At 44.8% G+C, this 24,556-nt stretch overlaps 1 protein-coding gene and 1 non-coding gene across 2 annotated transcripts; both read left to right on the forward strand.

Annotated features, from left to right (window-relative positions):
• The first annotated feature begins 4,227 nt into the window (after positions 1-4,227).
• KNSTRN (kinetochore localized astrin (SPAG5) binding protein) lies at positions 4,228-13,190 on the forward strand. The gene is made up of 9 exons (XM_043471475.1): positions 4,228-4,436; positions 4,600-4,694; positions 7,751-7,880; positions 8,692-8,736; positions 9,580-9,685; positions 9,856-9,949; positions 10,906-10,961; positions 11,718-11,792; positions 12,488-13,190. The coding sequence occupies exons 1-9, from the start codon at positions 4,228-4,230 to the stop codon at positions 12,617-12,619; spliced, it is 942 nt and encodes a 313-aa protein (XP_043327410.1). The 3' UTR covers positions 12,620-13,190.
• A 3,401-nt stretch (positions 13,191-16,591) lies between these two features.
• LOC122444377 lies at positions 16,592-16,698 on the forward strand. Its single transcript, XR_006270220.1, has one exon. It is a non-coding gene; the product is annotated as a U6 spliceosomal RNA (small nuclear RNA).
• Positions 16,699-24,556: the final 7,858 nt, after the last annotated feature.

The raw sequence follows: 24,556 nt of genomic DNA on the forward strand, positions 1-24,556 counted from the left end.
AGGGCAGGTGGGGGGAGGGAAAAACATATAAAAAGAGGAGCCAAAGGGCTCACTCTCTCGCGCTCTCTCTCTCCCCGCCCCTCCCTCCCTCCCCCCCGCCATGCCCTCACGCCTGGAGGGTGGATTCTCCTGCTATTTTCTAAATAAAATAGAGTTGTAACACTGATTTGTCTAAGAGCTGTAACACGGTCTGTTAGAGACCTGAGAGCTATAACACGGTCTGTCCAAGACCCGAGAGCTGTGACGTGCAGAGGGCTTTACTGTCCTTCACTTCAAATCTTTGTTGTGACGAGACAGAACCGAGGAGCATACACTAGCCTGACAGGACTCTGGGCTCCTACTGCCAGCAGCTCAGGTTTGACCCTTACTTGGGGAACTAAGATCTCACAAGCCACACAGTGTGCCAAAAATATTTATATATTGAATGACACTCTCCTGCTCTAATATTTCAATGACTTCTAATTAGTCTTAAGAAATGCTCTACTTTTGGCCTACAAAGACTTTGATTTCCATTTGATTTCCTATCTCTCCAGCTTTATCCCCAAGAAAAATAAAATGTAAAAAGGCAAAATGGTTTTCTGAGGAGGACTTACAAATATCTGAGAAAAGAAGAGAAGTTAAAGGCAAAGGAGAAAAGGAAAGATATTCCCATTTGAATGCAGAGTTCCAAAGAATAGCAAAGAGAGATAAGAAAGCCTTCCTCAATGATCAGTGCAAAGAAATAGAGGAAAACAATAGAATGGGAAAGACTAGAGATCTCTTCAAGAAAATTAGAGATACAAACGGAAAATTTCATGCAAAGATGGGTTCAATAAAGGACAGAAATGGTATGGACCTAACAGAAGCAGAAGATATTAAGAAGAGGTGGCAAGAATACACAGAAGAACTATACAAAAAAGATCTTCATGACCCAGATAACCGCAATGGTGTGATCACTCACCTAGAGCCAGACATCCTGGAATTCGAAGTCAAGTGGACCTTAGGAAGGACTATGAACAAAGCTAGTAGAGGTGATGGAATTCCAGTTAAGCTATTTCAAATCCTAAAAGATGATGTTGTGAAAGTGCTGCACTCAACATGCCAGCAAATTTGGAAAATTCAGCAGTGGCCACAGGACTGGAAAAGTTCAGTTTTCACTCCAATTCCAAAGAAAGTCAATGCCAAAGAATGCTCAAACTACCGCACAATTGCACTCATCTCACACGCTAGTAAAGTAATGCTCAAAATTCTCCAAGCCAGGCTTCAACAGTACAGGAACCGAGAACTTCCAGATGTTCAAGCTGGTTTTAGAAAAGGCAGAGGAACCAGAGATCAAATTGCCAACATCTGTTAGCTCACAGAAAAAGTAAGAAAGTTCCAGAAAAACATCTACTTCTGCTTTATTGATTACGCCAAAGACTTTGACTATGTGGATCACAACAAACTGGAAAATTCTGAAAGAGATGGGAATACCAGACCATCTTACCTGCCTCCTGAGAAATCTGTATGCAGGTCAAGAAGCAACAGTTAGAATTGGACATGGAACAACAGACTGGTTCCAAATTGGGAAAGGAGTACATAAAGGCCATATATTGTCACTCTGCTTATTTAACTTATATGCAGAGTACATCATGTGAAATGCCAGATTGGATGAAGCACAAGCTGGAATCAAGATTGCAGGGAGAAATATCAATAATCTCATATATGCAGATGACATCACCCTTATGGAAGAAAGTGAAGAACTAAAGAGCCTCTTGATGAAAGTGAAGAGGAGAGTGAAAAAGTTGGCTTAAAACTAAACGTTCAGAAAACTAAGATCATGGCATCCGGTCCCATCAGTTCAGTTCAGTTCAGTCGCTCAGTCATGTCCTACACTTTGCAACCTCATGGACTCCAGCACACCAGGCCTCCCTGTTGTAAGGAATAGGCTATGCACAGGCCTCTACTATAACTAACAGGGTTTCTTTGAAAAATAAGAATGACTTTCTTATCACCCCCAGGTGAAGGGCTCGGAGCAGTAAAAAGTTCATCGTGGAAAAATATCTTGAAAACAAGCTGTTGAAGTACTGATGTGACTGATGGAAAACCATTAGTGAATGTTTCCATAACCAGAGCCTTGAGGGAGTGGCTGAGAAAGGGCGTCACTAGCCAAAGGGCTAAACAGAGTCATGAAAGGTCTGAAGGTTTGACATTGAGGACTGTGCCTTTTGTATCTTTATCCCTGATCTTTACAATTCCTGATTGTAAAGAACAGATATCTCTAGAGCATGTACAAGGAAGTAGATGTTAACAATAAAAGGTATGCAAGGATTAGGATCTGGGATTTTGCCTATGAGTGGCATCAGCTCCCTGATCCCCACTTTATTTCTGAGTCTTATTTTTCCTTATTCTTCTGCGGTACTGCTCCCTCGGGTCGGTTCATTGTTGAGCTGGTCCCGACACCTGTCCATCACCAACTCCCGGAGTTTACTCAAACTCATGTCCATCAAGTCGGTGATGCCATCCAACCATCTCATCCTCTATCGTCCCCTTCTCCTCCTGCCTTCAATGTTTCCCAGCATCAGGGTCTTCTCAAATGAGTCAGTTCTTCACATCAGGTGGCCAAAGTATTGGAGTTTCAGCTTCAGCATCAGTCCTTCCAATGAATATTCAGGACTGATTTCCTTTAGGACGAACTGGTTGGATCTCCTTGCAGTTCAAGGGACTCTCAAAAGTCTCCCCCAACACTACATTTCAAAAGCATCAGTTCTTCAGCACTCAGCTTTCTGAGCCGGTCCCACCACTTCATGGCAAACACATGGGGAAACAATGGAACTAGTGACAGACTTTATTTTGGGTGGCTCCAAAATCACTGCAGATAGTGACTGCAGTCATGAAATTAAAAGATGCTTGCTCCTTGGAAGAAAAGCTATGACCAACCTAGACAGCATATTAAAAAGCAGAGACATTACTTTGCCAACAAAGGTCCGTCTAGTCAAAGCTATGGTTTTTCCAGTAGTCATATATGGATGTGAGAGTTGGACTCTAAAGAAAGCTGAGCGCCCAAGAATTGATGCTTTTAAACTGTGGTGTTGGAAAAGACTCTTGAGAGTCCTTTAGACAGCAAGGAGATCAAACCAGTCAATCCTAAAGGAAAACAGTCCTGAATATTCATTGGAAGGGCTGATGCTGAAGCTGAAACTCCAATACTTTGGCCACCTGATGCCAAGAACTGACTCACCGGAAAAGACCCTGATGCTGGGAAAGATTGAAGGTGGGAGGAGAAGGGGACGACAGTGGATGAGATGGTTGGATGGCATCACCAACTCCATGGACACGAGTTTGAGCAAGTTCTGGGAGTTGGCGATGGACAGGGAAGCCTGGTGTCCTGCAGTTCATGGGGTCACAAAGAGTCAGACATGAATGAGTGACTGAACTGAACTGAAGAAAAGCCCATTCTTACCTTGGGATTTTGAATTCCTCATCAGGTTAATTCCTACCCCCTCCCCCTTTTAGTCAAACATCACTTAAGATATCTTTCCTGACTCTGCAATTTAAACTAGGTTTCCCTGCTTTTCTCTCACAGCACGTTGTACTCTCCCCTAATAGTTTTACTATAGTTGATAAATACATATTTTTTTCTAGTTTAATTGAGATATAATTGACAGGTTTGTATGATTATTTGCTGGTCCCTGGGTTGTAAACTCCAGGAGGGCACAGCCCAAGTTAGTCTCCATATTTGTTGTCCTCATCCAACCCACCCACTTAGAATTATGGTCTGACACAAAGCAGGTGCTCAATGAATATTTGTTGAATGAAATGAATTAGCGCACTAAATTTAGAGAACTCTGCCCCATTGGCTAGGAGTAGCTTGGAATCTCAGCTTAAATTCTGGATAAGTGTTTTAAAAGTTAGGACTGAGGATACGTGTCTCATGTATTTCAGCTCACAAACCCTCTCCAAATCTCACCTGCCACTCTCCACCATGTTCTTTTTTTTTTTTTCTACCAACCTCTCTCTGTGCTCCTGGCTTTCCGGCATCATGCACCGTCCCTAACAATCACAGACCAAATAAAGAGAAGGATTGTGACAAGGACCCTAAACGTGACTGCGTTTCCGTCCCAAGGCCAGAATATGACGCCAGTGGCTCATAGCTCCATTCAAGACAGCAAAGTGCACCACTTCCCTTCCCCCGCCCAGACCTGGGGACTCCTATACCCAACGCGAGGAAGCTCAAACTCTGGCCTCGACTGAGATCTTCCGTACAGCATGGCAGCCGCCGAAGGCGTCGCCCAAGCCAGTGGCTACCGTACAACATGGCCGCCTACAGAGAGCGCACCACACCCCCTTCCGCCCGGTCGCCGGAAGTTTCCCTTTGAAACCCAGGCGGCAGACGCGGTCTGTGGTACGGCAGTTATTGCCGAGCATCTTTTGAACCAGAGCGACGAGGCGTGCGGGCAGCAGCAGCAGGCACCTGGGTTCGGCTCTCACGGGGCAGGAAACTGGGCTGGATGTGGGAAGTCGATGGGATGGGCTGGGAATGGAGGATTTTCGCTCTCCTGAGTCTCGCTCTCCTGGGGCCTCCGCCTGCTTGGTCTCCTTGGCCCAGCCCTGGGTAACCATTCACCTTGTAATTTCTAGGCCCCAGCCGTGCCGCCTCGTTACGATGACCAGCGTGGTTAAGACAGTGTACACCCTGCAACCCTCCTGTGTGCTGAGCAGCGGCCTGCCCGCAGGTGGGTGTCCACGGGGCCCTTGCCCCCTGGCACTGCGAACCGGCCCTGGGTTGGTCAGGCCAGGAGTCTGGGGACGTCAAATCTATTGTTGGGAATGGGTGGCACCGGCAAGGGAGGGCATTCTACCGGCTTTGACAGCCTACTAACTCCCTAGGAACCGGGCTGTCTAGTTTATGATGGGAGTTAGGGGAAGGGCAGTAAGGTAGAAATTTAGACTTGCCCCACCCCCCTGCTTCTTCAAACCAAACTGCTGCATTCACCAATTAGATTCAAGTTGCTGACTATTCTACAATATTATTCGCAGTAAGCTGGGGATCCATTTTATACCTATCAGTTTTATTTCCAGACTTGGGCTGTCTGGAGGGACTGGGTTTGTTGTCAGGGAGGAGAGAAGAGAGTCATTTAAAAAGCAGGATAATTAGGGAGAAGCACTAGGGTTCACACCCTGTCTGGTTCCCATTTGTAACTGCACAGTGCCCTTTATATAGTACATTCTCAGCAAACATTTGTTGAGTAAAGTGAGAGAGAGGGATCAGGCCTAACTAATACTACAGAACTTTGGGAGAAGAGGCATGATTAAAAGCAATGTTTGATTGCTTTGCTATTTTGCTTTGTGTTACTTAGCTTGGAGTTGAAATCATCTTCTAAATTCTGCAATTGTCGAGTTGTCTAATCTAGAGATTATAGCAGAGAATTGGCTTCAAACATGAGAACCGGGTGGTGGTGGAAGGTTTTGAAGCAGCTATTTAGGATCCTTTCCCAGGTGACTCCATGCAGCTGATTGATGAGAGTAGTAGGATTGACCTATGAAGTAAATAGGCTTTTCTCCAAAGGTCTTACAGGATTCTGTTTGTCTTATATTGCTTCAGATCACCTGAATGGCAATTCTGTCATCAGCAGGGCTTAGGAGTTGATGGAGGAACTGGACTCAGTCTTACACTGCCTTTCCCTTAGAAAGCGGCGTCTTTAGTGCAGTGGGGAGTGACTGGCATCTCGCCACCCAAACTGAAAGTTTTCATCTTTTTGCTTCTTTCCCTGTCCCAGCTTTACGGTCATATGTAACCTCAATATTTTAACATTTTTAGGCTGCCTTCCAGGTTTTTTGATGTTAGGCAAGGGTTGGTTGTTTTTTAGTTTTTTTTTTTTAACAGATAACATATACACATGTTAAAAAAAATCCAAAGTTTGGAAATGATATACAGTGAAAAATTAGTCTTTCCATGCTTGGCACTAGCCATCCAGTTCCCGCCTTAGCATCTCTCATTTTAAGAAGATAGTCTTTGTTAAACCCTGCTAAATTTTTCCTACAATACCATCCTTAGGTTCTAACAAATATGGGTGATTGGAACCAATTCTAGTCAATGAAGAGTGTTAATTTTGATCAGTTTGCTGTTGATACCTTTTACATGAGATATTTCTTATCATGTATGACTTATTAATAACCTGAGAGAGGAGAAGGTAAATTCATTCACCCAAGGTTACCTTTTACTTCGGACAGATATCAGAAAGAACCTTTTTAATACTTGCTTTGTGTGAAAGAGTGTGGAAAATAGGATGTCAGTGCCCATTGAGTGTACCTATAAATGAAATAATTTGTTAGCCTGAGAAATCATATTTATTCCAAACTGTTGTGCAGCCAAAGTCATCAAAATAAATCTTTATCAAACACAAAGTTTCCTAATGCCTGCAGTTCAGTGCTTTGTACCTCATTTCTTCATTTTGATTTAATTGTTGATTTCTTCAACTTAAGATAGGTCAAACTCTATTTTTGGTTGCGCAGTCTTTCTGTAGTTTTGGAGAGCGGGAGATTCTTACTGTGGTGGCTTTTCCTGTTGCAGAGCACAGGCTCTAGGCAGGCTCAGTGATTGTGGCATATAGGCGTAGTTGCCTCGGGGCATGTGAAATCTCAGAAACCAGGGTATGGACACAGGTTTTTAAAGGAGCCATTTTACAATAAACAAAGTGAAAGTTGGTATAAAGTAGAAGAATTCTTTGCATGTATTAGATGGAGTCGGGTGAGTACTTAACTCCAGAACAAGTTACTTGGATTTGCTATGGAATGAAGGTGGTAGAAAGAGGTGTGTGTGGAAAAAAAAAAAAAAGGTGTGTGGTGGAGGGCGGCATAAGGGCTAGGAGGCAGATGCCCTCTTCTAGGGAAGAAGAGTGTCATGTCAGGGCCATTTCTCTGGTTATCTGGCAATAGCCTACCAGGATCAGAACAGAATGCCAAATAAGGAACCTATGTGAAACTCTAAACTTAAAGATGGATAAACAAAAATGGATGGTAAAGGCCAGCATGGAAGAGGAGAAGATGACGAAAGGAGCTAGTTTAGAGATGGTCTGTGAAACTGTGACGTGTTCCGTTTACTCAGTAAGCAGGTTTTGAATTTTTGCTAATATGCCAGATACTCTCCTAGATGCTGAGGTACAAAGACATCTGCAAAGCAGGGGGCCCCAGCCTCCAGAATCTAATGCCTGATGATCTGAGGTGGAGCTGATAATATAATCATAGAAATAAAATGCACAATAAATGTAATGCACTTGAAGCATTCTGAAACCATCCCCACCCCACCCCTGGTCTGAGGAAAAATTGTCTTTCAGGAAACTGGTCCCTAGTGCCAAAAAGTTTGGGGACCACTGTCTTAGAGAACTAGCTAGTGAGCCAGTCTGGTCAAAACAACTAAGCAACAGCTGAAACTTGAAACAGCTTGCATGTAGCTTAGGGGAGCAAGCAGGGTGCTTAAGAGCAGAATGAGATAGTCCCATTGAACTGCTGTGTGAGGCAGGGTCCAGCTGTGTTTTGCCTTGCTGGCAGCCACACTGCCTCTTGTGTTCTTTGCTTATATGAATCTCCACCTTCACATCTACACCCTCTGGCCATTTGGTTTGCTGTATTGTCAAGCTTCTGTCCACCCTCAAACACACTGCACTATCACATTTAAAGAATTTTGGTTTCTATTCCCAATTGGTCCATCAGTTTTATTCTTCAGGATTTATAGAGTTGGTAGCTGTTGTTCATGATGTGTGAGGTTTCACCCTCTTGTTTTCCTTTGCAGATGCACAAACTCGAGCCACTTTTAAGAGCCAGTTACCCGTTAAGTCCAAAGAAGTTGATGTTTCCAGACCTCATTCGGGAGCTTCAGAGAATGATGTTACAAAAATCATCAAACCGAGACGAGAAAATGGGTGAGAGTCAGAACATCGGTATCCAAATAGAACTTCTGGCTAGAAATTGTTCAGTACCAAGAATTAGGGTTTTGAGAGCACAAGGTGTCTGATGGATTGGCCTGTAGTCAAGTGGCCCAAAGCATCACAGCATTGCTGAGCTGTTTTTCAGAACCCTTGGTGTTGATCAGCTCAGAAGAGGTGCAGCCAGGGTTATAATAGATATTTTTTTCCTCTCTCAGCATTTGCTCTGCATGTACAAATAGCAGCACTGCAGCCAAACACCGGCCCTAAGTGGTAGTCGTGGCAGGGGGGTGCTAGTTGTGAGCCTAGGTTGCTAGTGTGAGCACAGGTCAGCCAGGTGTAGTGTGTCTGTGTATCCCTCCCCCAGTGCTCAGCTGCCACTGAGTCAGGTTGACATGAGGTAGCCATATCATTCTGAGCAGGAGCAGGTCTGTCAGGCTGTCAGCGTGGTCAGGAAGGGAGCCCATTCCCTATTCATAAGCCTTTTTCAATAGTCTGGGCGGAAACAAAAGTGCGTGGTGCCTCAGAGCTTCTCAAGCTTATACTGTCTGCACTGTATGTAACCTCTGGTTCTTGCCTTAGAAAATCAAGGTTCTTTTTGTTCTGCCTTTTCACAACATATGTAACAACAGTACCATGATTCTCTGTGATTGATTCCTTTGTTATTATTATTTAATTGAGGTATAGTTGACATATAACATTGTGTTAGTTTCAGGTATGCAACATAGTGATTTGATATTTGTAAATACTGTGAGATGATCACCACAGTAAGGCTAGTTAACATCCTGATTTGTTTTTGCTTCTCCAGGCAGGTGAAGGCTACAGATACCTCCAGAAGGAACCTGAGGAAGAGGTGAGCATCAGGGTAAACGAAACTTGGCCACCACGTTAGGGTATTGGGGCTTAATACAGAGTGGGGCTCTGGTTGTACCTCAGAATCACTCATGGGACTTGTTTTACCATGTTGGAGTCTGGTGCCACCCCAGAAATTGGAATGGAATTTTCAGGGGTGAGACACAGCCAGGCTCAAGAAGACCCAATGTCAGGACAAGAGTCAGTGATGTGACAATCTTGAGTTACAGACAGGAGTTTGGGGGCTCCATGCCAGGACCACTGCTTAAACCCAGTGATGGCCCATTAACAAGAGCAGGAAGCCCTCAGGATGGGAGAAGCTGCATGTGTTAGTGATTTCAAAATGGGTGTTCTACTGCTGGTGGTAAAATCTTGGAGAAGGCTGCATCTTTCTGTACTTGAGGCTTGCTTGGCCATTACAGTCCCAAAGGCAGAAATAATATAAGCTGGAAAGTTTGTAGAAATAGGTTGTAATTCCACATCTATTATTTGAGCATGTCTTAAAAGTTCTAAAGACAAAATACTATTAAGACAGACTCAGAGAACTTTAAAAAGATTCAGTATTGATGATGATAATGGCTATTACTGATTAAAGTTTACTATGGGTCAGTAACTGTGCGACGAATTGCACGTGTATTCTCCTTTATCCTTCACAATAATAATAATATGAGATGAGGGTATTAATTCTACAAATAAGGAAACAACCTGAGAGGTTACAGAGCTCCCTGAAGGTCATATTCCACTATGTGGTGAGGCCACGATTTCAACCAGCCAGTTTGTGTAACTCCATAGCTCATACTCTTAACCCCTCCACATCTTCATCTAAGTACAATTATCATTACAGCTACAAACCATTGAGTAAACAGAAATCAGAAGAAGAGCTCAAGGATAAGAACCAGCTCTTAGAGGCTGTCAACAAGCAGTTGCACCAGAAATTGATTGAAACTCAGGTAAGAGACCCACCAGACCTCTGCCATCAGCTGCCCTGGTGATGCGTGTGGACACCTGAGGGGCCACACCAGGTGGTCCTGAGGGCAGGCAGAAAAGACACTGGGCTTGTGCTGTGACTGTTCCCGAGGAATGGGATGGGCCTGGCCTGTCTGCATGTTCACCCCAACAGGGAGAGCTGAAGGACCTGACTCAAAAAGTAGAGTTGCTGGAGAAGTTTCAGGACAACTGTTTGGCAATTTTAGAAAGCAAAGGCCTCACCCCAGGTAAGAACTGCCGTCAGAGGAGTCGGTGCATGCGCCCTTTCCTGAGCGATTCTGGGCTGTGTGTCAGCTGACCTGGTCAGGGCAGGGGTTGCCTAGCAAAGCCCTGAAGGTTTCAGGGAGCTCCTCTCTAGTCTCTGGTGATGTTGACTCTGCCTGCCCAAGAGCGTTTCACATGTTGGGTAGAGAGGGTTATCTCTTTCTTACCTGAACACTTTATGCCATTCTTTTGATGCTGACAGGTATGATCTTGCAAATAGGTCAGAAATATCTTCTTTCTTTCAAGGGATATGGCACACAAGGAATCTTCATGGGTGGAGAGAGAGAGATGATACTGAAGCTGGCTAATAATCTAAGTCATGTTGGTTAAAATGTGATTCTTGTTCTTACCCTGTCCCTAGAGGGGACAGTCTATAACAAAGAGGAAACAGCGGAAGGGATTACCCAGAGACTTTCAGAGAGCCTGAGTTGAGGAATTTAAGAATGCCCAGGGAAGGAGCCCAGGCTTCTTAGAGTACTGATTTTGAATACTGCCATTAAAATAGTGCATTTTAGGATGTATTCATTATAGTTACCATATACGTTTTTGCATGATTTTGATTGCCTATATACATGCATTGTTTTTACAATAAAAATGTTGAAGGCCTCTAAAGATTTTAGAAATAGTTTTATGTACTGTAAACAGACCCAAAACCTATACATTTCTTTTGGACAAATTTTCTGCTGAGCTGAGGAGAAAGTTTTGGCCATATCCATACCTGGAGAGGAAGGGGAAGTAAAATCCAGCTCTGGAGAGCAGGCATGGGGGACCCTGCCGAGGTGAAAGCTCAGGGGAGAGAGTCCAGGCCCAGGCCCTCAGAGAAGTTTCCCTCATGAATACTCCTGTGGAGGGCTTTTTATTTTCTTTTAAGTTGCAATTCCCTAGGCAGGGCTGACTCTGTTGTTTCTACTGGTTTTAGGCAGTGAGACCCTGGCATCACAGCAGGACTCGACCGAAGATCACATGGACTCCATGGTGAGGGGGCAGGTGTGAGGGGGCGAGGGGCCAGTGAGAGTGGGGCCTTGCAGATCTAAGCGGGTCTCTGCCACATGCTTGGCAAAGCCCATGAAGCAGCCTTTGGTTATCCAGGAAGAGGGTGGTTGGATGTGTACTCAAAATAGCATGTTTTCCTTAAGGGTGATTTTGTGCTTACAAATAAGAGTGAGTCTAGGTTGAAAATGTACTACATTAAAACCCATAGTAGGGTGGACTAGTGGAGACAGCTTTCTGGTTTCTCTGTTCTACGCTTTATCAAATTTTCCCCCTTATTCCTTTGCTAAGAACTGTGTCTTACAAAGGTCCAACCTGAATTAAATTTGTCCTCTCTTTGGTTCCTTCCCAGAAGTAGGAAGGTAATTTGTTTGGGATTAAAGCCTTTTGAGCTTCTATGATCTCTTCCCCAGGAAGATAGGTTGTCATCTTAGAATACTAAGCATGGATACCTTCCTCAGCTCCCCAAGGCAACTTAGTCACCCCTTCAGTGGCTACTGCCTTTCGTTCATATTGGCCTGTGTAGCACGGAGCATGTGGAGGTGTAGTCCTCTGTCCCTCCTGTGGACTCCGTTTCTCAGAGGAGCCTGGCACATGTGTGGACACTCAGTAAATGACTGAATGCAAAGGATGTTAGTGATCATCTAATTCAACTCCTGTGAGGAGATGAATTTATTTGAAGAAAAGTTCTCACCTTTCAATAAAGATCTGTTACTATATTTGCTTCTGCTTTTCTCTTAGCTGCTGTTACAAACTTTGCAAGATGAACTGAAGCTTTTTAACGAAACAGCCAAAAAGCAGATGGAAGAGTTACAGGTGAGAGGCAGACATCACCCCAAGGCAAAATTACCATTTCTTACTACAATAGGAGGGTCTGTGGAGGGCTCTTTTATTTATCTGTTTATTCATTTTTAATAAACTATTTTGCAACAATGTTAGATTGTGACAAAGTTGCAAAAATAATAGAGAATTCAATTCCCCTAATATTAACATCTTACATTGTCATGGTATATTTGTCAGGACTAAGAAACAAATATTGATGCATTACTATTAACTAAATTCCAAGGCTTTGATTTCACCATTTTTTTCAACTAATTTTTTGTTCTAAAGATGCTTAGAAATGTTTACATCCACAGGGCACGAAACAGTGTGCAACATGCTAGATTCCTCCAGGTGAGAGTTGACACCTGTGCGAAGTCTATGCTGTGGAAACTTGATATCTCAGGGGAACCTGTAATAGGAAACCCAGATTCTTGGGGCTGGACTTTGAATTGCTTGGATGAACCATGGGATACTACATGGAATCCTAGAGGATTTCAGTGCTCCAGCTGAGATAACAGATTCTGTAGTAGACAGTTCTTAAAGCCAACACAGATAAATCTAAAAAGAGACAGTGTGTGTTAGTATTCCAGTGGTCTTCCTCAATGGAACAGAATGTTCTGGTTATTGTATTGTCTTTTCTGAATCAATGTTTTGTGGGTTTTCTTGTTTTTTAATGTCTTTCCATGCAGGCCTTAAAGGTAAAGTTGAAGATGAAAGAAGAAGAGAGAGCCCAGTTCCTTGAACAACAGACCTTATGTAGCAGTCAAGTAAATGATTTCACAACAGCCCTTGAGGAAATGGAACAGCTATTAGAAATATGATAAAAAGCAGGTGGCCACATGGCTCTCTCTTGGGGATAGACTCTCAGAGGAAGCTACTTAGGACATCTGCTTCTTGGCCATGATCTTCTAGGACTCACCATCCCCAGAATAAAAACAGTTTCTGCAGTAGGATTAAAGACAATTGATGTTGGAATGGCAATTCCTCCCTTAAGCAAGCATTCGTTCCCAGCCTTCAGATTGTCCAGCTCTCCTGAACCTCACAGTTCATAATTAGGGCCTACAGGAGAGGGGGCCTGAAAGCTTGGATCAGCCTCCTAGGATCAAAAAGCAGCACATCATTAGCATCAGGAGACTCTAAACCAGCCACAACCAGAGAAGCCAGAAGATGTGCAGAAAGAAACAGTGAAGCATACATGCTCCATGGGAGACATCACTGAGGAGTCACATCCCTTCCTAACTTGGAACACATTCTGTCCCATCCTGGCTGGGCTCTGTAACCTCACTGTAAATTTATGAACTGAAAGTTACTTGAAATGGCTTCATAATGGGGTGAAGGTATAGATAGCAATAACACGTATGAAACAATACAACTTGGAGCTTTTAATCTAAATCATTTCTGTGTTTTTTTTTATAAAGTGTTACTTTTAAATAAATATTTCTGTAACTATTCAGACTGCAATATTGACAAGTGAAACTAGCTTTTTAATCTAAATATGGCCACTGAATACTCCTGAACTAATCTGTTAACAAGTTCAGTTACAATTTCACCCAGAATGTTTTTCTTCTATTTAACCCAGAGTATTTTTCTTCTACTCATTTTTAAGTGCTCTGTAACTGGCCCCCCCTCCCCACCCCCTCTTCTATGAGCATTAGTTAGTCTTCTGCGGGTGTTGCCTGTTTGCAGCAGTGTGTGCCAGACTCCTTCCACCAGGTTTGTGTCACTAGCTGCCTGTATTCCTAAATATGATTAATCTCTGCTGTTGCCTTGTGTGGCTAATCCTGGACCTGGCCCGCTGGATCGTTAGTCAAATGAAGTCCACAGCAGGCCTTCCCTCCCCCTCCTCCCCCCATGGTTCACCAAAGGCGCAGCCATAATTTATTTTCTTTTTTTTTTCTTACTGGATCCCAGTTCCCCAACCAGGGATTGAACCCGGGCCCTTGGCAGTGAAAGTGTGGAGCCCTGACCACTGGTGTGCTTGGTCATTCAGTCGTGTCCAACTCTTTGTGACCCCATGGACTGTAGCCTGCAGGCTCCTCTGTCCATGGGATTCTCCAATCAAGAAGGCTGGAGTGGGTTACCATGCCCTCCTCCAGGGGACCTTCCCAACCCAGGGATTGAACCCAGGTCTCCCACATTGCAGACAGATTCTTAACGTCTGAGCTACCAGGGAAGCCCCTAACCACTGGACATCCCAGGAATTCCCCATATTTCATTTCTTAGTCAAACTAGGCAGACTTTGGCTTTAGCCATCTCCCATTTTTCCCTGCACTTCCCAATTTCTTCACCAACTCCCCCTATTCTGGGACTGTCCAGAGGCACCCAATCAAGTCAAGTAACATCCCACCCTAATTTATAGGGCTAAAATTCTTTGCCTTCATGCCCATATAGCATTCACACAGTTGATTATGTCTCAAATATTTTGAGGGGGAAACCCAGTTAAATAATGCACAGTGAGAAGAGCTGGATATTCTAACCATTTTCAGGATATTTATAGTTTAAAAGGTTATTTGAGAAAGAAAAAAAAGTGTTAGTCGCTCAGTTGTGTCCCAACTCTTAGTGACACCATGGGCTGTAGCCCACCAGGTTCATCTGTCCATGGAATTCTCCAGTCAAGCGTACTGGAGTGGGTGGGCCATTCCCTTCTCCCGGGAACCTTCCTGACCCGGGAATCAAACCCAGGTCTCCTGCATTGCAGGTAGATTCTTTTTTTTTTTTTTTTTTTAAAAGTCTCTTTATTGGGACTTCCCTGGTGGTCCAGTGGCTAAGACTCTGTGCTCCCAATGCAGGGGGCCAGGGTTCAATCCCTGGTCAGGGAACTTGATCCCACATGCTGCAGCTAAGGCCGGGAACAGCCAAATAAATAAATAAAATAAATAAATATATTAAAAAAATAAATAAATAAAAATAAAAAATAAAAGTCTTTATTGAACTTGCTACAATATTGGTTCTGGTTTATGTTTTCGTTTTCACAAGGCATGTGGGATCTTAGTTCCCCGACCAGGGATTGAACCTGCACCCCCTGTAGTGGAAGGCGAAGTCTTAACCACTGGACCACCAGGGAAGTCCCTGCAGGTAGATTCTTTACCATCTGAGCCATCAGGGAAGCCCCAAAAGGTTATTTATCCAAGTGAATCTGTAATTGGCATTTCTGGTCCCCTTAAAAGTTCTTTTTTTTTTTTTTATTAGTTGGAGGCTAATTACTTCACAACATTTCAGTGGGTTTTGTCATACATTGATATGAATCAGCCATAGAGTTACACGTATTCCCCATCCCGATCCCCCCTCCCACCTCCCTCTCCACCTGATTCCTCTGGGTCTTCCCAGTGCACCAGGCCCGAGCACTTGTCTCATGCATCCCACCTGGGCTGGTGATCTGTTTCACCAAAGATAATATACATGCTGTTCTTTCGAAACATCCCACCCTCACCTTCTCCCACAGAGTTCAAAAGTCTGTTCTGTACTTCTGTGTCTCTTTTTCTGTTTTGCATATAGGGTTATTGTTACCATCTTTCTAAATTCCATATATATGTGTTAGTATGCTGTAATGTTCTTTATCTTTCTGGCTTACTTCACTCTGTATAATGGGCTCCAGTTTCATCCATCTCATTAGGACTGATTCAAAAGTTCTTCTTGAGAGAAGGGGTGGGAAACGTAGCTGTGAGATCCTCACCTCCTTGTCCTGCCTCCCTAGTTAACTCCTAAGAATGAACCTATCTCAGCCCCTCCCTGACTCATCTTTCCCAATGTACAGACTCTGTTAGCTCGAGGCCTGGCCTCAGGGGCTCTTTGCCCACAGTTCTGCTTTGCACCAGCAATCAGCATTTGTGCACTTTTGCCTTTTCTCCTGTGCCTTCTGACCTCTATTCCATTGCCCTTTTCTACATGTGGAGGTGTGTGGGTGTTTATTCTGGTCTGGAACCTGAATAAATTCAGCTTCAGCATCAGTCCTACCAATGAACGCCCAGGACTGATCTCCTTCAGGATGGACTGATTGGATCTCCTTGCAGTCCAAGGGACTCTTAAGAGTCTTCTCCAACACCACAGTTCAAAAGCATCTATTTTTCAGCACTCAGCTTTCTTCACAGTCTAACTCTCACATCCATACATGACCACTGGAAAAACTGTAGCCTTGACTAGACGAACCTTTGTTGGCAAAGTAATGTCTCTGCTTTTTAATATGCTATCTAGGTTGGTCATAACTTTCCTTCCAAGGAGTAAGTGTCTTTTAATTTCATGGTTGCAATCACCATCTGCAGTGATTTTGGAGCCCCAAAAAATAAAGTCTGCCACTGTTTCCACTGTTTCCCCATCTATTTCCCATGAAGTGATGGGACCAGATGCCATGATCTTAGTTTTCTGAATGTTGAGCTTTAAGCCAACTTTTTCACTCTCCTCTTTCACTTTCATCAAGAGCTCTTTAGTTCCTCTTCACTTTCTGCCATAAGGGTGGTGTCATCTGCATATCTGAGGTTATTGATATTTCTCCCAGCAATCTTGATTCCAGCTTGTGCTTCTTCCAGCCCAGCATTTCTCATGATGTACTCTGCATATAAGTTAAATAAGCGGGGTGACAATATACAGCCTTCATGTACTCCTTCTCCAACTTGGAATCAGTCTGTTGTTCCATGTCCAGTTCTAACTGTTGCTTCCTGACCTGTATACAGATTTCTCAAGAGGCAGGTCAGGTGGTGTGATATTCCCATCTGTTTCAGAATTTTCCACAGTTTATTGTGATCCACACAGTCAAAGGCTTTGGCATAGTCAATAAAGCAGAAATAGATGTTTTCCTGGTGTTCACTTCAGCAGCACATATACTAAAATTGGAACGATACAGAGAAGATTAGCATGGCCCCTGAGCAAGGATGACACGCAAATTCATGAAGCATTCCATTTTTTTTTTTTTTAAAGATGTTTTCCTGGAACTCTCTTGTTTTTTTGATGATCCAACAGATGTTGGCAATTTGATCTCTGGTTCCTCTGCCTTTTCTAAAACCAGCTTGAACATCTGAAAGTTCACTGTTCACGTATTGCTGAAGCCTGGCTTGGAGAATTTTGAGCATTACTTTGCTAGCGTGTGAGATGACTGCAATTGCACAGTTGTTTGAGCAATCTTTGGGATTGCCTTTCTTTGGGATTGGAATGAAAACTGACCTTTTCCAGTCCTGTGGCCACTGCTGAGTTTTCCAAATTTGCTGACTATGGAGTGCAGCATTTTCACAGCATCATTCTTTCAGGATTTGAAATAGCTCAACTGGAATTCCGTCATATCCACTAGCTTTGTTCATAGTGATGCTTTTTAAGGCCCACTTGACTTCACATTCCAGGATGTCTGGCTCTAGGTGAGTGATCACACCATCATGATTATCTGGGTCGTGAGGATCCTTTTTGTACAGGTCTTCTGTGTATTCTTGCCACCCCTTCTTAATATCTTCTACTTCTGTTAGGTCCATACCATTTCTGTCCTTTATCGAACCCATCTTTGCATCAAATGTTCCCTTGATATCTCTAATTGGTATCTCAGTAGCCCAATATGCTACTGGAGATCAGTGGAGAAATAACTCCAGAAAGAATGAAGGGATGGAGCCAAAGCAAAATCAATACCCAGCTGTGGATGGGACTGGTGATAGAAGCAAGGTCCAATGCTGTACAGAGCAATATTGCATAGGAACCTGGAATGTTAGGTCCATGAATCAAAGCAAATTGGAAGTGGTCAAACAGGAGATGGCAAGAGTGATGTCAACATTCTAGGAATCAGCGAACTAAGATGGACTGGAATGGGTGAATTTAACTCAGATGACCATTATATCTACTACTGTGGTCAGGAATCCCTTAGAAGAAATGGAGTAGTCATCATGGTCAACAAAAGAGTCTGAAATGCAGTACTTGGATGCAATTTCAAAAACAACAGAATGATCTCTGTTTGTTTCCAAGGCAAACCATTCAACATCATGGTAATCCAAGCCTATGCCCCAACCAGTAATGCTGAAGAAACTGAAGTTGAACAGTTCTATGAAGACCTACAAGACCTTTTAGAACTAACACCCGAAAAAGATGTCCTTTTTATTATAGGGGAATGGAATGCAAAAGTAGGAAGTCAAGAAACACCTGGAGTTAACAAGCAAATTTGGCCTTGAAGTACGGAATGAAGCAGGGCAAAGGCTAATAGAGTTTTGCCAAGAGAACACACTGGTCGTAGCAAACACCCTCTTCCAACAACACAAGAGAAGACTACACGTGGATATCACCAGATGGTCAACACCAAAATCAGATTGATTATATTCTTTGCAGCCAAAGATGGAGAAGCTCTATACACTCAGCAAAAACAAGACCAGGAGCTGACTGTGGCTCAGATCATGAACTCCTTATTGCCAAATTCAGACTTAAATTGAAGAAAGTAGGGAAAACCACTAGACCATTCAGGTATGACCTAAATCAAATCCCTTATGATTATACAGTGGAAGTGAGAAATAGATTTAAGGGACTAGATCTGATAGACAGAGTGCTTGATGAACTATGGATGGAGGTGCGTGACGTTGTACAGGAGACAGGTGTTAGGTAGTTAGAATAGAAAACAGGAGTCCAAAATGGCAGTGGCTAAAAGACAAGGAAGGGAAAAGCCCTCGAAAATAGAACAAAGGAAGGTCTGAGGACCAGAGTGAAGACCTCAGGTAGAACAAACAGCAGCCCTGGCTCAGCCCAATTTGCATAGGGCAAGCCCAGGGGGAGGAAAAAACATAAAAGGAGGAGCCAAAGCGCTTTCTCTCTCCACCCCCCCCCCCCCCACGCGTATGTGCGCGCTCTTTCTCTTGCTCTCGCGCTCTTTCTCTCTCTCTCTCTCCCTCGTGCTGGGGCACTCTTCTCTTTGCGTCTTTGGGTTGACATGCCCTCACGCTTCAAGGATGGATTCTCCTGCTAACTTCTAAATAAAATAGAGCTGTAACACTGATTTATCTAAGAGCTATAACATGGTCTGTCCAACAGCTGTGACGCGCCGAAGGGGGCTTTAATGTCCGTCACTCCAAATCTTTGTTGTGACGAGACAAAGAACCGAGGAGCATACACTCGCCTGACATCTATGGTGCCATGACTCGGCTTTAACGTGGCTGAAACAACCTCCGCGTGGAAGAGGCCAAGTGCAGCAGGAGCCCAAGTCAGCGAAACTCCCGCGGTAGAGGCAGAACGTGAAGAAAACCCAGCGCAGGGGAAGGCCCGTTGTGCTGGAAACCAGGACAGCGAAAAACGAACTCAGCAGAAAGCTCACGTGGCTCAGTCTCAGATTCCAGAAGACCTCCGGTTAAGGTAGGAGTGCCTCACTCCTATGGCTGGAGGGACATGCCTAACGAAATCTTAATTCCTTTACAATTTCTCGTTTCTTGTTTCCTTGAACCCCCCGCCAACAGGCAGGCAGCAGTGGGCGCAATTGAGGGACTCTGGAGAGGCTACTCTTTGGTATGTCCCAAAGGCACTATCTGCTGGGCCACAGTAGCTGTTACCCAAGCTGTTGGGGGTTCTTCTGTCCTTACTCTTCTCTGTGCCAAGAATCAGGCCAATGAAAACTGTGAGCACAGGTCAGGTACTTAGCAGATTTTCCAGCAGGCTATGAAGGGGATCCCTTGCCATGTTTTTCCCACTGCTTTTTCCTCCTGTCCTTCAGCTCACTCCTGGTACTCGAGCCCGGCCAAAACCCAGTATTCCTGGCTTCAGGACCTAATGAAGCTCAGGCTCTGATGTCTCATTGCAAAAATTCATTGAGAGACAATAAGTAAGAGGTAGATTTGTTAGGATTCAGAAAGAAGCCCACTCTTCAGGGTGTGGGCCATTGCTGTGGGCAAGGTCTTGGGCTAGATTTTTGCCAGTGGGCTGAATTCATATGCTACTGAGTGGGAGGATCATCCCAGCCATTGGGAAACCACCCACTCCTCCCTCTCTTGACAAGTGCCTTACAGCTTTCTGTCACCGCTGGGTGTGTCTTTTGGCTTACAGACTGGGGGTTAAGGTTTACTTGAATTTGACTTGTCATGTTGGACCCAATTGATTTTAATTGGTTTACATTATGCCCTTGTGCTATGTCATTCTTTCAAAGGTTGTGCTCTGCCTCTTTCCCTCCTGTTTCATGCTCCTTCCTCAGCCCCATCCGGGCCCACAATGTTGCCTCTACAATCTTCTGGAGGGACAACCAGAAAATAGCTGGCCTTGGGAGGGAAATACTGTATAATATCCAACCCCTTAATCCTACCCAGCACTGGTCATGCTGGAGATCTTGGGGATGCCCAACTCCAGGCCGGGGGTCCCAGGAGATCAACCTGCCTTGACCTGCCTAGGGGTCTGGTCCTTGAAAGGTTGTCATGCCTCAACCTGCTCGAGGATCCGCCAGTCCCAGGGGTCCCAGGAGGTCGTCACACCTCGATCTGCCCAGGGGCCCAATTCTTGGGTGGCCATCACATCTCGACCTGCCTGGGGATTTGATCTCTAGGAGGCTGTCACGCCTCAGCCTGCCTGGGGATCTGCACCCTGACCCGGGGACGCCTGGCTCTCAGGTTGCAACAGTTCTGGGTAGGATAAGCTTCAGAAAGACTCACCCCTAAGGAAGTCCACGCATGGAAACAGAAGGAAGCCTATTATTTGTGGGAATGTGCCCAGTCTCAATAATAACTCAGGAGCCCAATGAGAACCCCATTGCCTTTCTGAAAAGGCTAAAAGAGGCCCTCCAAAAGTTTATCAATCTGGACTTAGACTCCTACGAGAGACAGGTGATTTTAAAGGACAAATTCCTGTCCCAATGTGCAACAGATATCAGAATTAAGTTACAACAGCTACAGCAGCAGGACTCTGCTGCTTCTTTAGATGAGATGGTCCAGACAGCCACCAATACCTTTTATAACAGAGAACAGGAGAAGGAGGCCAAGGCCCAGGAGAGGGAGAGAAGGAAAGAGGCAAGGCATGCCCAGATGCAAGAGTGTCCAAACCGTGACAAGTCTCCTAAAACAGCTTGCTACAAATGCCATCAACTGGGACATTGGGCGGCACTCTGGCCTCAGGACCCAAGAGCGTCAAGGTCAAGTGCCAAGCCTTCCCTCACAATGGTTCAAGAAGACTGAAGCTGCCCGCTCTAGCCAGCCCGCCTGTCACAGATAACCATCACGAGGCTGGAGCCAAGGGTGCAACTGGATGTGGCAGGTAGGTCCGAGAATTTCTTGGTCGACACAGGGGCTACCTACTCTGTATTGATCTCCTACTCCGGAGCCTTTTCCTTCCAAACCTGTAACATTTTGGGTGCTACAGGAAAAACAACTACTAAAAGATTCACCTAAGGACTTCTTTGTTGCTGGGATGGACAAATATTTTCTCACCAGTTGCTGGTGGTCCCTGAGTGTCCTACTCCCTTATTGGGAAGAGATATACTCACTAAATTGGGGACCACCCTTGTGATGGGAAGTTTTTCAACCCCTAGAGCTCTACAGCTCCTGGTTACTACTGAAGAACCCATTACACCTTCTCCAATAGAGAGGGACCAAAAACTATGGGAGGACAAAATTAACCCCCAAGTGTGGGACTAGGAGATTCCTGGACGAGCCCACCAAGCTGAACCGATCATCATTGTCCTCAGAGATCCCACTCGGTTTCCTAACCGAAAACAATATCCCCTCAAAAGAGAGGCTCAGGAGGGACTACAGCCTTTAATAAATAAATTCCTTGCTTGTGGGCTATTGGTCCCCACCAGTTCGCCATGTAACATCCCAATCCTCTCAGTAAAGAAAAAGGACGGAACCTGGTGAATGGTTCAAGATCTCCGGATCATAAATGAAGCTGTAGTCTGCCTCCATCCCACAGTACCCAATCCCTATGTAATCTTGGGAGAAATCTCACCCAGTGCCAAGTGGTTTACAGTCTTGGATCTCAAAGATACATTTTTTTTGCATACCACTGGCTCAAGAATCCCAGTATCTTTTTGCGTTTGAGTGGGAGGCCCCTGGAGAAAAACACCAACAGATGACTTGGACAGTATTACCTCAGGGGTTCAGAGATAGCCCCCACTTGTTTGGACAGGCCCTTAGCTGGGATCTCCTAGATCTGGACCTGGGACCTAATGGGAAAATATTACAATACGTAGATGACCTACTAATCTACTCTCCAGATGAGAAAAATGCCCAACAACATGCAATTCAGGTTCTAAACTTTTTGGTAGAAAGGGGATATACAGTCTCCCGTGCTAAGGCACAGATGGTTGAGACAAAGGTCACTTACCTGGGAGTTCAGATTACACATGGGTCTAGGAGGCTGTCCTCTGATCGGGTACAAGGAATAGTCCAGTTGCCCTCCCCCACGACTCAAAAACAATTGCGAGCTTTCCTGGGGCTAACTGGGAATTGTAGAATCTGGATACCCAACTACGGTCTAATTGCCCAGCCCTTATATGAAAGCTTAAAGGGACGAGATGATTCAATCCCACTGATGTGGGGAACTCCTCAAAAGAAGGCAGAGTCTACACTAAAACAGACCTTAATTCAGGCACCTGCCTTGAGGTTGCAAGACCCAGAAAAAACATTCCAACTTTATGTCCATAAAAGAGAGGGAATAGCCTTGGGAGTGTTAACTCAAAGGTTGGGATCTGAGCCCCAGCCTGTAGCTTACTTATCCAAGAGACTTGATCCAACCACCCAAGGCTGGACCCCCTCCCTTCGAAATCTTGCAGCTATTGCAATCATGATAGAAGGTGCTTTAAAACTCTCCTTTGGGGGCAAACTATTTTTACCAGCCACCAAGTAAAACAACTCCTAAATGGGAAAGGCCATTTATGGATGTCTGATCAAAGAATCCTCAGATATCAAGTAATGCGGATGGAAAATCTAGGCCTCACTATATCCCCTTGTGAGGTTCTTAACCCAGCCACCTGCCTGCCTACCCCCGAGGACTCTCTCCCCTTTCACTCTTGTCTAGAAACCTTGGACCACTGGACAAACCCCAAGAGGGATTGTCAGAAGATCCTCTGACCAATCCTGAGGAAATCTGGTACACTGATGAAAGCAGCTTTGTCTTGGATGGAAAAAGAAGAGCCGGATATGCAGTAGTCTCCAATTTTGAGATCATAGAGGCTAAGCCTCTGCCACCAGGTACTTTAGCCCAGCTAGATGAGCTCATAGCCCTGACTCAAGCTCTAGAACTGGGAAAAGGAAAAAGAATAGCCATTTACACTGACTCCAAGTATGCCTTACTGGTGCTACATGCACATGCAGCTATTTGGAAAGAAAGGGGTCACTTGACCAGCCGAGGGTCCCCAATCAAATATGGTGATCAAATCCTTAGACTCTTGGAGGCAGTCCATCTGCCCACTGAGGTTTCAGTCTCCCACTGTAAAGGACACCAAAAAAGGAGCACGGAAGTGGCATCAGGGAACCAAGGAGCTGATCAGGCAGCTAAGAGAGCAGCATTACAGAACCATGACCTAATAGGGGTTGCCACCCTAGTTCCACAGACTAATTTGCCAGAAACTCCTTCATATACTGAAGGTGAGACTCTTAAAGCTAAGAGTGAGGGCTTTCAAGAAGATCATATGGAGTGGTTCCAAAGGGAGGGACCCTTTTTTCTGCCTGGAAACCTCCAATGGAAGATGGTTAACTCCTTACATGCCACCACACATTTAGGGGGAAAGGCCCTTCAAAAATTACTAGAAAGGTCCCTCAGAGGAACAGGCTTCCAAACAATTATAAGGCAAATGGTCTCCTCTTGTCCCACTTGCCAATTAAACAACCCCCAAGGAGCTCGAAGACCCCAGCTGGCCCAGCCCGCCCAATGATGTGGGACCTATCCAGGAGAGGACTGGCAGATGGACTTCACCCAGATGCCAGTTTCTCAAGGGTATAAATACCTATTAGTCATGATAGATACATTCACAGGATGGATTGAAGGCTTTCCCACCGGGATTGAGAAGACTGAGGAGGTGGTAAAAAAACTGCTCCATGAAATCATTCCAAGATTTGGTCTGCCCAAGTCATTACAAAGTGACAATGGGACATCATTTACTTCTAAGGTCACCCGAGGAGTCTCTAAAGCATTGGGCATTACTTATTATCTCCATTGTACCTGGAGGCCTCAGTCTTCAGGAAAAGTAGAAAGAGCAAGCCAATTCTTAAAATCAGCGATAAAAGAGATAACCCAGGAGACCTCCCTGGGATGGAAGGAGGCTTTACTAATAGCCCTCTGCTGCACCCGTATTGCCCCTAAGGAACAGGTTGGTCTTAGTCCCTATGAGATGCTATATGGGAGACCTTTTGTTTATGTCAATGACCTCTTCCTAGATCCTGAGGTTCAGACTCTCCAGTCTTCCATGGCCATTGGGCAATTCCAACAGGATATACGCTTGTGGGGTATGAACCAGGATCCAAAAGACTCTAAGGAGTCACCACTATATGCTCCAGGGACTCAAGTCCTAATTAAAGTCTGGAAAGATGGGTCCCCAAAGGCTCAACTCCAGCTCACATGGAAGGGCCCCTACCCTGCAATACTTTCTACCCCCACAGCAGTCAAGGTATCAGGACGTGACTCTTGGATTCACTACTCATGAGTCAAGCCATGAAAGAAAACAGAAGAGGACACTCAATACACCTGTGAGCCCCTCGGAGATCTCAGATACCTATTCAGAACTACAAATGAGTGCCACTCTAATGAACACCCCCAAAATCTGGTTTCTGGGGATAAGATTTCTCAGGATAGCTCTAAAGAGACAACACAGCTTGGCAGAGATTGTACTCCAAAAC

The sequence above is a fragment of the Cervus canadensis genome, chromosome 6 (genome assembly GCF_019320065.1).
Source record: "Cervus canadensis isolate Bull #8, Minnesota chromosome 6, ASM1932006v1, whole genome shotgun sequence".
Classification (NCBI taxonomy): Eukaryota; Metazoa; Chordata; class Mammalia; order Artiodactyla; family Cervidae; genus Cervus; species Cervus canadensis.